General features: G+C 46.8%; 1 protein-coding gene across 12 annotated transcripts in view; it reads right to left on the bottom strand.

The window, feature by feature from the left end:
- Positions 1-15,489, bottom strand: part of GRB10 (growth factor receptor bound protein 10) — a 203,889-nt gene that overhangs the window by 76,404 nt on the left and 111,996 nt on the right. For all 12 annotated transcript variants that reach the window (XM_050785577.1, XM_050785576.1, XM_050785580.1 and 9 more), the window contains 2 exons: positions 7,029-7,248; positions 2,293-2,434 (listed from right to left, as the gene is read on the bottom strand). In XM_050785577.1, coding sequence (XP_050641534.1) covers positions 2,293-2,434; positions 7,029-7,213 — 327 coding nt within the window. In that variant the 5' untranslated portion in view covers positions 7,214-7,248. The remainder of the gene's footprint in view (positions 1-2,292; positions 2,435-7,028; positions 7,249-15,489) is intronic.

Here is a 15,489-nt window from a genome sequence, read left to right on the forward strand (position 1 = left end):
ACTTTGGTCTCAGCATTACTTCCTTTGACTTGAATGAAGGGAATAAGAACATTAGATTTTTCTTTTCCTCAAGCAAGGGGCAAGGAATGGAGCCAAAGCTCTTTGCCCAGCACTGTCCCCCATCGTGATCCTAGATCCAAAGCCCTGGGAAGTGGCTGGAGGTTGTCTAGCACTTGCTACCCACTGCATCGGGAAAACACACTTTTCATGAGATCAGAAGTCAACACCAAGTACAGATAAAGAAATGTCCCTTGAAGCAAGTCGAAAAAAAAAAAAAAAAGAACAAAGAACAAGGACTTTCTACAAGTAGCTCTGAGTGAAAAACATCCTTCCTGCTCTTATTTCTGTGGGCTTGAGGACACTAGTGACACAGACACCAATGCCACGTTCTCATGGGGAACTAGCTCTGATCCCAAGAAAAACATCAGCAGGCAAAATTCCCTGGTTTCCTTGTTCTGCTTACAAATTTGGACAATCCCTGGGGGTGGAGGCCAGTTTTCTTGCCAAAGGCTGAGAGAGCCAGATAATATTTTCATAGTCTTATTTTAGAATGGGTAGCTCTGTAAACAACCTCAGTGACAAAACCCACAGACAGCTTGTCTGGATCCTTATTTGAAGCAGAAGGTCACCGGCGAGGTAGACATCCCAGATGCACTTTAGACATGTGACAAAGTGCACAAGCCCAGCCAGTGCTGGCTCCCAGATGAGGGACACTTACCTCACCTTCTAAGTTTTGATAGTGCCATAATGCAGCCTGCTCCGGGGGCCTGAGGTCAGAACGGGACCCGTACTTGGGAGCCAGCGGGTAATGGGAGAAAGGTCTATCTCTCAAGAGGGCAGACCTTGCATGGCACGGGACAGGCAGATTTGCAGAGAAAGGGATGACTGGTCTGTCCCACTTGAGAACAGCAAAGGTAGGGAAGTGAGAGCAAGTAGGGAGAAGAGACGATTCAAGTAGAAGGGCAAAATAACTTCTAAACAACATGCATTTAGCAGAAGGAAAGTCAAGGTCCCGGGAAGCCGATCAGCATAGTGGCTACAATCACAGGCTCCGATCCTGAGGCCGGGTCACACTCAGCCGCACCATCAGGTCCCAGCCACACTCAGCTCAGCTGCTTATAGGGGCCTCCCTTCCCTCAACTGTGGAACAGAGGGAATATGTGTACTTAATTCACATGGGATGGCATGAGGAGGAAATGAACATACAAATAAACAAAAAATAAACATATCCACCACTTACAACAAGGCCTGGCACACAGAAATCCCTCACTCCATAAAGATCAGATGCTGCGGTTCTCATGATCACCTCCACCCCTAGGGGTCTTCCTCCAGAGGCTGCAGCCCATCCCAGCTCACAGCCCTGCCAACTGGTGGGGAGGAACTTTCAACCCTTTTCTCTGGCGGTTTCTCTGCTAAGCTGACTTGCTGGCTGTTTGACCTTGGACACGTTACTGAAACTCTCTGTGCCTCAGTTTCCTCACATGGGGACAATGGTTGTGTCCTATCTACTTCATGGATCTACTTTAAATAGAAACTACAAGTTCAAAAAGGGGGCTATTGCCCTGTGGGTCCAGTGGAAACTTTTCTGCTTTCAGCAGATCATATTCAAAGTCAGGACTACAAGACAGAAACTCTTCAACTCCCATGTACGGACACCCAGCTGTCCGGGTGAGCCCAGCATTTTCACATCTATTATTGAGCCAGTGGTGAAACTTTTTCAAAGAACTAAGATTCATCTTTAAACATCAAATCATTGTTATTATTTGCTGTTTTTATGAGACTTTTTCTAAAATATACAGATACATGGAGTTTAGATCAATAATGAAAAGAGGTTTAATTGGTTCATGATTCTGCAGCCTGCACAGGAAGCATGGTGCGGGCATGTGCTCGGCTTCTGGGGAGGACTTAGGAGCTTACAATCATGCCGGAAGGCAAAGCAGGAACTGCAGGAGTGGGAGTAAGGGGAGGAGATGCTACGTACTTTTAAACAACCAGATCTCGTGAGAACTCACTATCGTGAGGACAGCAGCAAGCCATGAGGGATCTACCCACAAGATCCAATCACCTCCCACCAGGCCCTGCCTCCAAAACTGGGGATTACAATTCCACATGAGATTTGGAGAGGACAACATCCAAACTGTATCAGCCTCATCGGACAACAAGAAAAGAACGGAGAGAGAAGATCCCAGGACTTCCCGCCCTTCTTCCCAAAGTAATAATCTGGCACATCTGTGCAGATCCCAATAATCTGGCATATCCCTAAGCCTGGGCCCCAGCCAGGGGCACACTCACCTGCTTTGCGGCGGCCTGGCTCGGAGGTAAAGAACCCGGCGTGAGCACAGGGGGGCTCCCAGGGCCACAGAGTTCAGGAAAAGGATTCGGGATGGCCGGCAGAGACGAGGTTCTAAATTGCTGGTCTTCCTCCTGAAGGCGCCTGGAAGGCAGGGATAAGTGCCTGTTAAAAGCTGCCATTCCCCACATGACCCGGTCTTACCACTGTGGTGATACACCCAGAAAGCGGGACACAGGGCTTCTAGGAGTCACTGGCATGCCCACATTCACAGTGGCATCCTTCACAATAGCCAACAAGTAGAGGCAACCCAAGGATCAACAGATGGATGAATGGATGAACAAAATGTGGCATATCCATACCATGGACCACTACTAGGCCATGAAAAAGGAAGCACATTCTGACACAGGCTACAACAGGCTGAACCCCGAAGACATTATGCAGAGTCAAACATGCCAGTCACAACACCAGAGACACTGTGTGATTTCACACAGTGAGGGAGGTAGCATATTCAAACCCATAGAAAGTAGAATCGTGGCTGCAAGGGACTAAGGGGAGGGGAATGGGGAGTTGCTATTTATTGGGGACAGAATTTCAGTTTCACAAGATGAGAAAGTTCTGGAGATTGTACAACCATTGTGAGTGTGCATTAATACTAGTGAACCATATCCTGAAAAAACAGTTAATATGGTAAATTTTATGTTACATGTATTTTACTAAAAGGAAAACTTTAAAAAATTACAAGTTGTCATTCTCAGACCCAAAGGGTATCTGGTATCAATTCTCTTCTTCATTAGGCATCCCGGGGGGGACGGGAGTGCAGAGGTTCTGTTGTCCTGGGTGCGTGCTCATCTCAGGCAGCACTCAGGGCCTGACATGGCATCAGCTCCAAATACCTCATCCGTCTGATCAGTGAATACCTAATGTGTGAAAGGTTTTCTGCACAGGAGCGTTTTCATGAGGACAAGTGTTTGTCAATGTCCTTGAAATGAGCATTAATCTAATCAAATGAAAATACAAGAAAAGGCTTTGTGTGTTCTCACCTGAATTATGCAATGGATGCTTATTTATAGAAAAAGGTTGTTGATACTGAATTAATTCGAAATTATAGCTTCACGTATCTGTCCTCCCAAAGCCTGTGTCCACATTAGAAACACACCTTAGAAACACACGCTGAATCCACGCACCACCTCTACTTTCCTGGCACTTCTCCAGGGGCATCTGTTCCCTCCTCAGAAAAATGCACAACCCACTTGTCATACAACTATGCAACACACGCACAGTATGACGAATCAGAAGCAACTGTGAACAGCAGAGAAATCAAGTTCAAAGTCAAAGCAAATGTCAAGTGCCCGGCGCCTCCCCTCTGTAGAGTAACTTCTGGCCCACACCTCCAGGACACTCCTGGGCACACAGCCTCCTCCACCCTTCCTGAGGCCACGCGACCCTGTCCACAGCCTCCTACCTTCAAGGAGAGGGGAGCAAACCTCACATTATCTTCACTCAGCATTTCCAGTCCCTCCCCATGTTTAAACACACTTCAGAAACCCCCATCACAGGCTGTGTCTTCAAGTAATTTTTTTGACCATTTTTACGATTTCACAAAATCAACAATCCGTTAGCTTTCCTGAGAGATATGCCACTACAGAAACACACTTTGTGACCACTTTACTTTTTCTCTTTTACCAACTTTCCCTATTTTTAAAGGAAGATCCAGCTAGCTATCCCACATAGACCAGCAAATGATGCATGGATTTAAAATTATGAGAACTCACATGGCATGAAGGGAATCAGTGCTGTGAAATACAGGAAAGCCGTTTCTATAATGGTTTGATGACATGCCAGAAAGTTTATTTTTACTGTGAACAAATCCCACTCTTCCCATAACAGCTTCGGCCTTGGCAAGGCATCCAACTGAAAGGTCTGGCTGTTGTCGTACAGGAGGAGATGGATAAAAGGGGTGGCCAGTGCCACTTTCAGGACATTCCAGTCCACAGCTTCTAGCCAGTGACTTCACCCCGAAGAGATAATCTGATGTTTCAGTGTTCACAAAAGCTTATCTCTTTATTGGGTTGTTTTGAGCATTTTTAAAAAGTCCTGTGTTGACTTTAAAGTGGCTCAGAGACATTGCCTAAGGCAAGACTAAGGGGCATCACCCAAAGACAAAAAATCCCCACGAAAGCGGCTCACAATAGAAGGGAGAGTGACTATGGAGAGGGGTGCTGAGATTTAGGGATGTCAGTGATGGTGGCAGGAACTGCAGAGCTGGTGTGGCGAGGTGCGGGTCCTTCTTCTCTGTGCCTATGCCCTGGCCCATTTGCGTTTGTCTAGAACACATGCGTGGTCCTTGCACTCTCAAAAGCCTGGGTTGCTTCTCCATACAGAATCGGCTCACCCGTCGGCTCTCCTGTGTGTGAGGCCTTCTTGCCCTTTCCAAGCGTCTCCTCTGCCCATACCCTGCCTGCACCCCAGCTCCCTTTGGGTTGTATGGCAGCCCCCGGGAAGTTCCTCTGTAGCGGGCACCATGCTCTGTACTCCCCGGTACCCAGCAGCCTGCTCCATGGCCACTTCCCACCTGCTGCAGTGGGCCAAGTTACCGCCCCGCTGTGCCTCGGTTTCCTCACCTGGGAAGCGAGGGTAACCCACACCACCTCCCTCCGAGGACACTGATAACAAAGGAGGAGCTCATCAGCATCTGCACACAGTAAGCGCTCAGCGAATGGCCTCACTTCACAAAATAAATCTTTGGTGATTCTAGATTGATAACCACATTTTTTTTAATACACCTGAAAGTGAGAAACAAAACTACTTATCTGAGAGGACACCAGTGAGAAGAGTCTGGGCCCAAGGAATAGTGCCTGTGACCCTGTAGGGAGAGGGCTCTGCTGTCCCACAGAGCAAGACTGCCCCTCCACCCCGGGGACTTAGCGCAGGCAGCCCTGGGGCACATATGGGCAAGTTCAGCCAGAACTCGAGGTTCAAGGGTCCTGGGCAACTACTCCAGCAGGAAGGCAGGCCTTCTGGCTTTCCAGGTCACCCTCGGGCACCTTCGCCATGCGACTGCAACTCTATATTCCCAGGCGCTCCCCAAGGCTACTGTGATGCTCCCAAGAGACACTCCCAAGAGAAAAACAGCTCTCCCACTAGACTTAACTAAGTACAGGAGCTAAGTACAAGGGGTCACGCTTCAAAGAACAAAGTCGAACAAACCCTGGGACAGGCATCATTCAGCATCAATGAATATGACAAAAAGTGAGAAGTCAGAGGGGAAGCTGGGGTGGGAAGCTGGCGAGGCAGCTGACCACAGGTGCCAGGGCCACTGCACCCTCTCCCCTCCGTAAGAAACAGCGGCCACCTGGAGCAAGGTGATTATCTGGGCTGCGGAAGACCGAAGATGTCAGACCACAAAGAAAACTCTCAGAAGTTTCTAGAAGCAAGGAAGATCCCAGGAAATGAACGGAGCTCCCTGGAAGACAGGGTGCTGAGACAGGAAGCACTGGAACCCCATCCTGACAGAGGCCAATGAGGACAAGGGGCAGTACCAGCAGAGATGGCTGTACATCCTCCACGAAGGCCCAGAGAGGCAGGCAGGGTCCCACGGAGCCCCACGCCATCCCCGCCATGGACTGCAGCAGGGCAGACAGGCCGATCCTTGAGGGCTGCCGCTGGCTCTCAGCTTGACTCTATAAAGATCTTCATTCAGAATGTCTAAGGTGCTCTCAGCACCTTCTCCTTCAACACGACCGTTCTCTAGACACCCTCCTCCCAGGCACTCGAGACAAAATCCAAGTCACCCTCCATACACTCTCTGTCTCCTCACAGCCCTGGCAAAATTCAAGTGCTGGCAAAACGCAGCTGCCCCTCCTCGGCAACGCGCTCAAATCCCCTCTTTCTTCATCCTCGGGCAGCGCACAATCATCTCCCATTCGGGGGCTCCTGAAACCGCTTCCAAACCGGCCATGCTGTGCCAACCCTGCTGCCCTCTACCACTGTCCCCATGACCCCTGGCAGCCAGAATGCTGGTGTCAAAACTCAAACCCAGCCCCTTCACGCACCTGTCCAGAACTCTTCCCCATGTGGCTCCTGAAAAGGGCACACCAAGTGTTTCAGCACTGGACTCCATCTGCATCATCTCTTCTGCTTATAAAACCTCTGCCTCCATCTATCTGAGCTCCTACAACCCTTTGACATCTGTTCAGAGATCCCACCTCCCAGGAACCTCCTTCAACGTCCCCAGCACGATCCTCCCTCCAGCCTCCCTGTTTCCACAGAGATGTGCCTACCCATGAATTAGCAGAGGAATGTGGCCAAATGCAACTCCGAGGGAGGTTTGGGGTTATACGACAAGCTCCGGGGGGTGCTGTAGCTGCTAGCCTCCCAACCCTACTCTGGGTAGTGAGGGCTTGGGGCATGCCATCAGCTCTATGGCTGTTCTTTCAATCTTCCCAGAGATTTTTCCTCTGGTGGTTTTCCTGCATATCCCTCTACCTAGCACAGTGCCTTGCACATAGCAGGCACTCAATAAAAAGTACTGGAATTGAACCGGCTACAAAGTTCAACCCAAGCGCGGCACACCACACACACTCAGTGTATCCGTTATCCCATCAAAGGAATGTATGTGCCTCTTGGTTTTGCAAGGCCAACACTGTTCCCCGCAAGACCATTTAACTCACAGAGAGAGATGTCGTCGACAGCTCTCACCCTTGGAGAAGGCTCTGCCCGTGAGGCCTGGACTTACCTGACAGCAAGGATGTGCACAGGCTGGGAGCGCTGCACCCTCTGCCTCGGGGACACCTGTGGCTGGACGGACCGAGGGCCTGAAGCCCGAGGTTGGCTGCGGTCATGCTGGCCATTCTGCAGGAGGGGCACTGTGTCTGACTGCATGCTGCAGGCTGAGTACAGGCTATCCAGGGATGCGTTCATATCGTTCACCAGGGCTTCCAGGTCCACATCATCCTCTGCACAGAAAAAGGCAAGAGCAAAAAAGAAACTTTAGCAGTGGAGAGCAATCAAACCCAAATGTACATCTTGGTAATCAGGTTCCAAACCTCAATCCTATTTTTCAAATGCTATGTAAGCGGTAGTGGGGCAACACTGAGAGAAGTATGACTGTATGGAAGCATGCATATTACATGTATTCATCATGATTGACATTCCGAGGCAATTCAATCATTAGAGCTGGGCTGCATTTCTACCTGTCTCCAGGGAGAAGCCATTTGGAGCATCTGCTCAGTTCCCTTCAGCACCCTGTTCTCTCCTCCCCACCCACTCCGGTAGGCCACACACAGCCATAGCTGCATAGCACAACCCCACTGGCCTGGACTCAGCTGACTGAATCACAGGTGTCTCCCACGATCAGGACTCTCTCCTCCCTGGGATTCCAGAAGTGAAACAAGAGACAGAAACAGAGCAGCACCCAACACTGACACTGGTTCCAGCCCAGAAAGGTTAAGTAGGAGCTGAAACTGTGACAGAGGTTTATGTGTGGCTGCTACTACAACACACGCCTGTGGGCTTCGGGTGCCCACCCATCCTCTTGATTGGCCAGAGTGCAGAAGGAAGCCCATCCTCACATCTTCTCTCTCTGCATGGGGCAGTGCAGAGAGAGAAGCCACAATGGCACAGAGAGAAAGCCGAGAGAGAGAGAGCGGAAAATGCCCTTTAGTGAGGGAGGAATGAGCACACAGAGGCTGTGATGGTTGGTTTTATGTGTCAACTTGGCTGGGCCATGGTGCCGGGTTTTAGCTAAACACTAGACTAGACTAGATGCTGTGAAGGTATTTTTTAGATGCAATTAACATTTAAACCACAGACTTTGAGTAAAGCAGATTGTTCTTCCTCATGTGAGAGGGCCTCAGCCCATCACCTGAAGACCTGAATAGAAGAAAAAGCCCGGCCTCCAAGGGGAAAGATGGAATTTTGCCTCCAGACCTGAACTGCAACCCTTCCCTGGACGTCCAGCCTGCCAACCTGCCCTGCAGATTTTGGACTTGCTAGCCTCCAGTGTCATAAGCCAATTCCTAAAATACATATGTCTCTCTCTGTATATAGCCTATTTAATGGGTTGCAGCCCTATCTCTGTTTCTCTGGAGAAGCAGACTTAACACACATGGGCTCAGGATCACAGACAGCAAGACGCTCTTCCTAACAAAGGCTACAGCGTTTGGTCGGTAGGAAGGAAAGCAGAGACTGGCACTTGCAAACTTGCTCACCCTGGCCTGCTCCTACTGGCTCTGGGCGCAGGGCCTGGGACATGGGCTTCCTATTTCTTAAGAGTCCTCAACTCTAATAAGAGCTTAGCAACAGTGTCCACCCCACACGGGGGTTGTAAGGACTAAGTTAGTTATTATCTGCTTTATAACAGAGCTTGGCACACAGTAAACAGGAAGATGTTATTTATTAGCCCTATTTCATCTATTTCTTACAGAATAACAAAAAGTGGTCATTATTAACCTGGCTTAACAGCTGAGGAAACAGGCCTGGAAGAATTAAATCACCTGCCCAAGGTCACATAAGCAGTATTGAAAACAAGCTTTGCAGCCCTCATTCTCCCCTACCAGGTGTGTGCTCCTCACAGAAGCTCCAGAGGGGCACTCTGCCCTCTGGGTTGGAAGGCTTTTGTTTTAAAGGGCTCCCCTCATCTCCCAAGGTTAAAGGGCATAACAAGACAAGACATAAGGAAACCAAATGACAACAAGGAGGGAGGGAGGTCCTGGGCAGCCACAGTAGTGCAGAGGGTGCGGAGGGGGGCAGGGTCACCCCGGGGGTAGTGCTTCGGCTTCTGGGGTGAGTGGGACAGTAGGATCAGGGGTTAGCCAGATCACGCTCAAGATCCTGGTGAAGACAGACAGACAGAAGGGAGGGGTGAGGACAGAAGGGAGGCTGCTGAAATGGCAGCGATGAGACCACTGAGGCCTGGCCAGCATAGCCCCTGCTGGAAGAACAGAAGCCACATTCAACCCAGGCCCAGGGGAGAGGGCAGGGGCTGGGGACCAGCACGCTGGAAGAGGAAGGGTGCCTTAGAAAGATGGGTTAGATGGATCCGAAGATGCGGACTGGGTGAAATCAGCAGCTGAGACTCAGCAAGCAGGGCCCTGTGTGCCCAGGATCTGTGTGGAAGGAGGGAAGAAGAGAGATGTTGCCATAGTTCGGGTTGTGAATGGTCAAATATTAATCCTGGCCAGATATTAAAAGGACAAAGTGCTGAATCAATAATTAATAATTACTGCATAATCAATAATTAATGACCAGGGAGAACACTCAGAGTCAGCAGGCGAACTCTTGCTCATAGTTCCGGGGAGGTGGTGGGGAGGGAAGAGTTGGTTGGCAAAAAATCAGGACCCCTGGAGGGGCAGGCATGTACCTGCCTGAGCTCCCCGAGGTCCCGAAGGCTGTGGCCTTAGGGAGAGGAGAGTCTCTCTGTCAACTGCTGGAGCGAAAACTACTGTCCAGAGTACTCTGCCTGCCAAAGACGAGACCTCAGTTCTGTATTTATTGAGACTGCTGCATTCATTTTGAGGAAAAGTTCTAGTAGACACCATGGATCTGGGGCTTTAGGAAAGTTCTAGAACGTATGCATCATGCACCCACTCATCTCCTACACTCCTATTTAGCTGACAGGGAATAGTTGCTTAATTGAAGCTCTGCAAAACAATTAGCACGAGTGCCACTCTTAACTTACCATATTAACAGCTCAATATTTCTATCTCAATGGGCCATCTAAAAGTCAATACTGGCTAAAACACAAAGTTCACTGTAAGTATAGTCGGTCTTGGGTGATGCAGGAGGTTGGTCTCAATGCCGCACACACGCACACATGCAAACATGTCCACACACGTGCACACACATGCATGTGTGCTGTGGGGCCACGCTGCCAATTCAATGCCAGGCTTTTATCCTGCTTTGGACATAAAACAGTGGTACAGTTCTCACTCTGGGACTGCTCTCTTCTAGGAAAACAACATGTTTTCATTCCCTCTGGGGAATTTTCATGTGCAGTTATTTCTCTCTATGCATTCCCAACAACCCCTGGCTGTGCTCCCCAGGCAGGCAGCCCCCAGCGGTCTCCCATCCTTTTCCTGCTAAGCCTTCTCTCAGTCAACCAGATCATTCCTGGGTCACATCTCTGCAATTAGGTCAAATGCAAAGTACTTCTGTCATTATTCAAAGTAAATACAAGGTAATAGATGCCAAAATATAAATGCAACACATGTCCTCAAAATGCTTTTACTCTCCTCTGAGGTGGATTATTTGTACAACTCTTTTCTACTTCAATACATTCAATCCTGAATCTTTTCAACAAAGCCAGGTCAATCTGATAACTCAATAGGTTATAATCTTCATAAACTGAATCCAACCACTCTATCTGGATGTTTCAAACCTTCATACTTTCCGGAGCCATTAGAGCAAAAATAAAACTTTTTAGAAAATTTAAAATGCCCTACTTTAGAAACAACCGTAAAACGTCCTGTGGGGTTCATTAGCATTTTATCTGTTTAGATAATAAAATCACTTATGGTTCTCAGACTTACAAGCTTCACTAAATTCTAATGAAGAGCGACAGTTAAATCTTCCAAACAGGGGTTTTAAAGGTCTGATTCAAAAAAAGACACTTTTTCATATTCTACACCAATTTTTTTTTTAATTACTACATTAAGATACGACTGAAATCACACTGAGTTCTTATAAGTATCCCTATGGCGTCTATTCTGTCAGCTGGTCCACCTCAGTAAGGACTCTGTGTGCCACCTCTGTGCATGTGGCCAACTGCAAAATTCTTGTCCAGTCCCATGAATCGAAGTGGATCAATAATCACCCATTTGTGAAAGGCCTTCTGCCATGTAACAGAAGTGGGAGAATCAAGTAAACAAATGCTTCTCACAGTGAATATTCACATTGTCTCTTTAATGTTAACCTGATGCCAAAATATTCTCCATGAGGCTGCCCCACGTGGAGGAATACTGAAAGGGGCAGGAAAAAAATAATTTTATATATAAAATTTCACTTCACACAGATTTATACGAATGTATTTTCTGCACAAATATAGTCAAACAACATGGCTGCCAATCAAGTTGTTAATAGTTATTTTCCTTCTTTAAATAACCCAATCGAAAACTGGGTATCAACTTTGCCCCAAATATCTGAGTAACTTGTCTGATCTCAAATTCACATCTCATCTAGTTTCACCGTCATTCGCAAACTGAGGTTGGTTTAGTTTTAAGATAGATATAAACTCAGGGAAACACATGTGCCTTGGGCTTATCAATCATCACAAGTAAATGTCTTCCAAACAGCAGGCTAGGTGTGCTGACCAGGAAAAGGCAAGGAGGACAGAGAAACTCCTGGGGCAGAGGATTTAACTTCTAGCACCACCTTACCGCCTTCACCAACACATTTCTTAGTTTACAGCACCATCTAGTGTCTTCTTTACATTGTTTACGAATTAAAGATGCCACTGGATTCAACTTACTAAATGATTTGGCACCATAAGGACATGCTATTTGCACCATGTATTTAGGACGTGTCCATTACGGTCCCTTCTTCACAGACCTACACAAGCATCCATCAGTGTGCAATGCCTTCAGAGCTTTCTTCTCTACCCCCTTCCCCTATTTTCATATGGAAGATATACCCTGTTAAGTCATAAACAGCTGGGGTGGGCGTATATCATTAAGTCAAAGCAGATTCAGTCCCTAAGTAAAAAATAGATGGTACTTCATGTGAAAAGTCTCTAACACATGTGCAAAAGCCAAAGTCCTTACACATTTCTATCTAGAAAAGAAGTGAAGGTCAGGCTGCAAAAGTGTTTTCCACTAGACCATGTTCACTTGGCAAGCAATTTCTGTTAACTTCTAACCAATTAAAACTTTGTGCAAATATAACTTAACCTTCTACTGAAATATCTTTTTGCGCAACAATTCATCTTCTATTCTCATGTATTCTAGTCACAGGCACTCAATTTTCCATATATAGAGTTTGGACATAAGTAAGTAGAATAAGAAAGTCGGGTATTATATGGTTAGAGTATTATTCTCTATCATATTTATGATATTTAAAGATATTCAGCAAACACAAAAGCAAACCACCTAACCACAACTCCAAATAAAAATACAAATGGAATCAATGCTTTATTTTACGGGTGCCTACACACAGGCAGGATTTGAGGCAGAAAATAAAATCCCTAGAATTAGTCTGTCCAGCAAATGCATATAAATACCCTTGTACCTAGAAAGAGCTACACGGTCATAACTCTTGTCTTTCAGTGTTTACAAGAGAAACTGTCTTCTCCCAACCTTTGTCAAAAGTGGCATCCTCTCCTCTCTAGCTAGCTCACAAAAGACAAAGGTAACCACCATTTTCAGTCTCTAGTAATTGAGAAAATGCATGTCAACAAACTGATGAATTTAACAATTTGTAAGAATATATGGTTTTTGGTTTTTCATTATGAACAGACACATCTGCAAAAGAGTCGTGGCCTATGCTAATGGGCAGTGGCTGGGCTCCAATCAGTGCTTTTGCCTATGGGGACTCAGCAGCCTCCACTCCGACTCCCTGGACCCACAGGCCACATGGGCAGAATCGCCATCCAAAGCACATTCAAAGTTCGTGATGACATAAAACGGGACAAAAATAAACATATATCCTGGGCATAACATAGTTAGACAAAGCTAAAATCACAAGGATCCTCTCAGTTTGCTGAGGCTACACTCACTTGTTCCTTGATTACTATTTACAGGTAGTTTCTTAATGATTTTTCTTAGAATGTTTTTTCTTCTCCTAAGACAAATGCAGGCTAATGTATCCAGGAAGGCTGCATACATATGTAATCCTATATTCAATTCCTTGAGGGCGGGTGCATTTTTTTCTGCTACCTTGAAACTCCAACCAGACCCTCCTCCAAGAAGATCCCAACATGACTTACAGATCCAGGGCCCTACTCAACAATTCTACAGGTAACACAAAATACGAAGACTATTGATTCTCTGCTTTCATAAAATCTGTCCTCTGCTCTCCTTAAAGCTACATTTAAATATACACATTCTTTCTAAATAAAGCACTATCCCGCCTTTTGAGTGTTTAAGTATCTATGGCTGCTATGCTATGTAGATTCAGAGCAATCAAGAAGCGACTTGAGAGCCAAATCCTAGAGTCTACAATCAAGAAGATGAGGCACAGCAAGCACAGCTCATGAGCTGCCCGGCAGGGTGCAGAAGGCTGGGAGACAAGAAAGGAGCCCCTCCACGGAGAAGCCACCGGCTCTACCCCAAAGACCACCATTGGATATGCAGAGAGCCCTGAGCTGCATCCCTGGCCCTTTCGGACTTCAGGCAAGCTGCTCCAGTCTTCCGGCCTCCTCTTAGTTCCAACTCGAGGAGCGATGGTGTTTATGGCTCCCAGGATGCGGCCTGACCTGAGGCTCTCCAGACCCTTTCTTCTTTGTTTCCTTGAAAATGTGACTGTTAACGGTAGATAGAGAAAAATCTGTATTTTACAAATGAGCTGCTAAAATCCTATCTCCCTTGTGGAAGGAGAGAGGATTCTTACAACGCAACAACCAGGAAATGATTCTGTTGCCAAAATAATCTGGTTTATGGGCCTCTTTCCTCTGTGTGCACACGGAGCCTGACATGAAGCACTGAAAAGACTGCCTGGGCATCTGAGTGTATTTGAGTTTACGGGGCTCCTTCAAAATGCGAAAGTAAACATTTGACATGCTTTCTGCAAGTTTCCATTTACATTTTTCATGTTTCACAGGGGCTGCACCCTTGCCTTCCATGTGAGGTGTAATTAAGTCATTTTGCCCTAGCCTTCCTGCTTCTGCGCCTGGTAGAGTTTAATTTCACCAGCCAGGGGTGCCAAGCTAATAGAATTTCTGACTCTGGGTGTGTCAGTGCTGGGCGGAGGAGTCTCTGAGCCCCTGGCTGATGAATCCTGAGTATGTCACATGATCCTTAAAAGAGACAGAGCAGGGGACGGTGGGGGGCTTTGCTTTCCTTGACTGGAGGCAGCCCTGCCACCCACTCAAGCCAATGTTTCTGTTGCCCCCCAGCACTGGCCACCTTGGGAACCAAGATATTGGGAAGGGACCTGAAGGGCATAAGGGAATATCCACCGACTCTTGAGAAGGGATTTTAGCTCGCCCCAGAATGCCTGGAGCAGTTGGCTAAACAGAGCAATTTCAGGAGCCCCTAACCTCTTTGTCCAGGGTGTGGCGAGTCACTCCAGTGAGGAAGAGAGTTTGGTAGGTGGCAGCCTTTGCCTTTGCATCTCTTTGGGTAGATTGCTAGGCTTCCCTCATTTTGGCCTATACCTCTGCTGACGTTTTCCCCAGGCTCTGGGATTTAGGTGGAAAAAGTCATTAATGTGCCCTCAGGCAGGGTCAGAGCCATGATACCTGCTATTTGGCGTTTTTGGTTAAGTGTGTGAAAAGGCTTGGTAACAATATTTGAAAATCAATGATCATGTCAGCTCAACATCACCCGAACAAAGGGATGACCCCCATTTTTGCTTTTTATCTTTCAGGCCTTTACTATTTCCAGTTAAGCATTTGACAAGTTACAAACCAATATATATACTACTTTCTTTCTGTACTTTTTCACTTGTCATTTTACAGCAGTGGTTTGAAAAGTTTTAAATCAGAAATGAGTATTTACACTTTGGAAAATATATTTGAATCTGAGAGGAAAGGTGGCCTAAGGAATGAGATTTCATGACAGAGAGTGGTTTTTATTAATTAGTAACTGTCAGCATATAGTTTCTGGTCCAATTCAAAGGGGAGGGAAACATAAATCTGTTAAATCTCAATGCTCACACTGAAATGTTGCAATGGGGAAATTTGGGCTTATTCATATTCAATAATTAAATATCTTCAAAGCTTAGAAGAAAGAAATACAAATCTGTTTTTCTTTGTTCTATTTTTAAAAAGTAAAAGCAGATGTATGCCCCCCAAAATTGAAAGTAGGGACTTGAAGAGGCAATCGTACACCCATGTTCACAACAGCACTATTCATAGTAACCAAAAGGCGGAAACAGCACAAGTGGCCCTCAACAGATGAACAGATAAAGAAAATGTGGCACATCTACATACAATGGACTATCATTCAGCCACAAAAAAGGAAAGTGCCTCTGAAACGCACTAGAACTCAGAAGAGAACCTTAAGGACATAATAAGCCAGTCACAAAAGGATAAACACAGTCTG

This window comes from Macaca thibetana, chromosome 3 (genome assembly GCF_024542745.1).
Source record: "Macaca thibetana thibetana isolate TM-01 chromosome 3, ASM2454274v1, whole genome shotgun sequence".
Lineage (NCBI taxonomy): Eukaryota > Metazoa > Chordata > Mammalia > Primates > Cercopithecidae > Macaca > Macaca thibetana.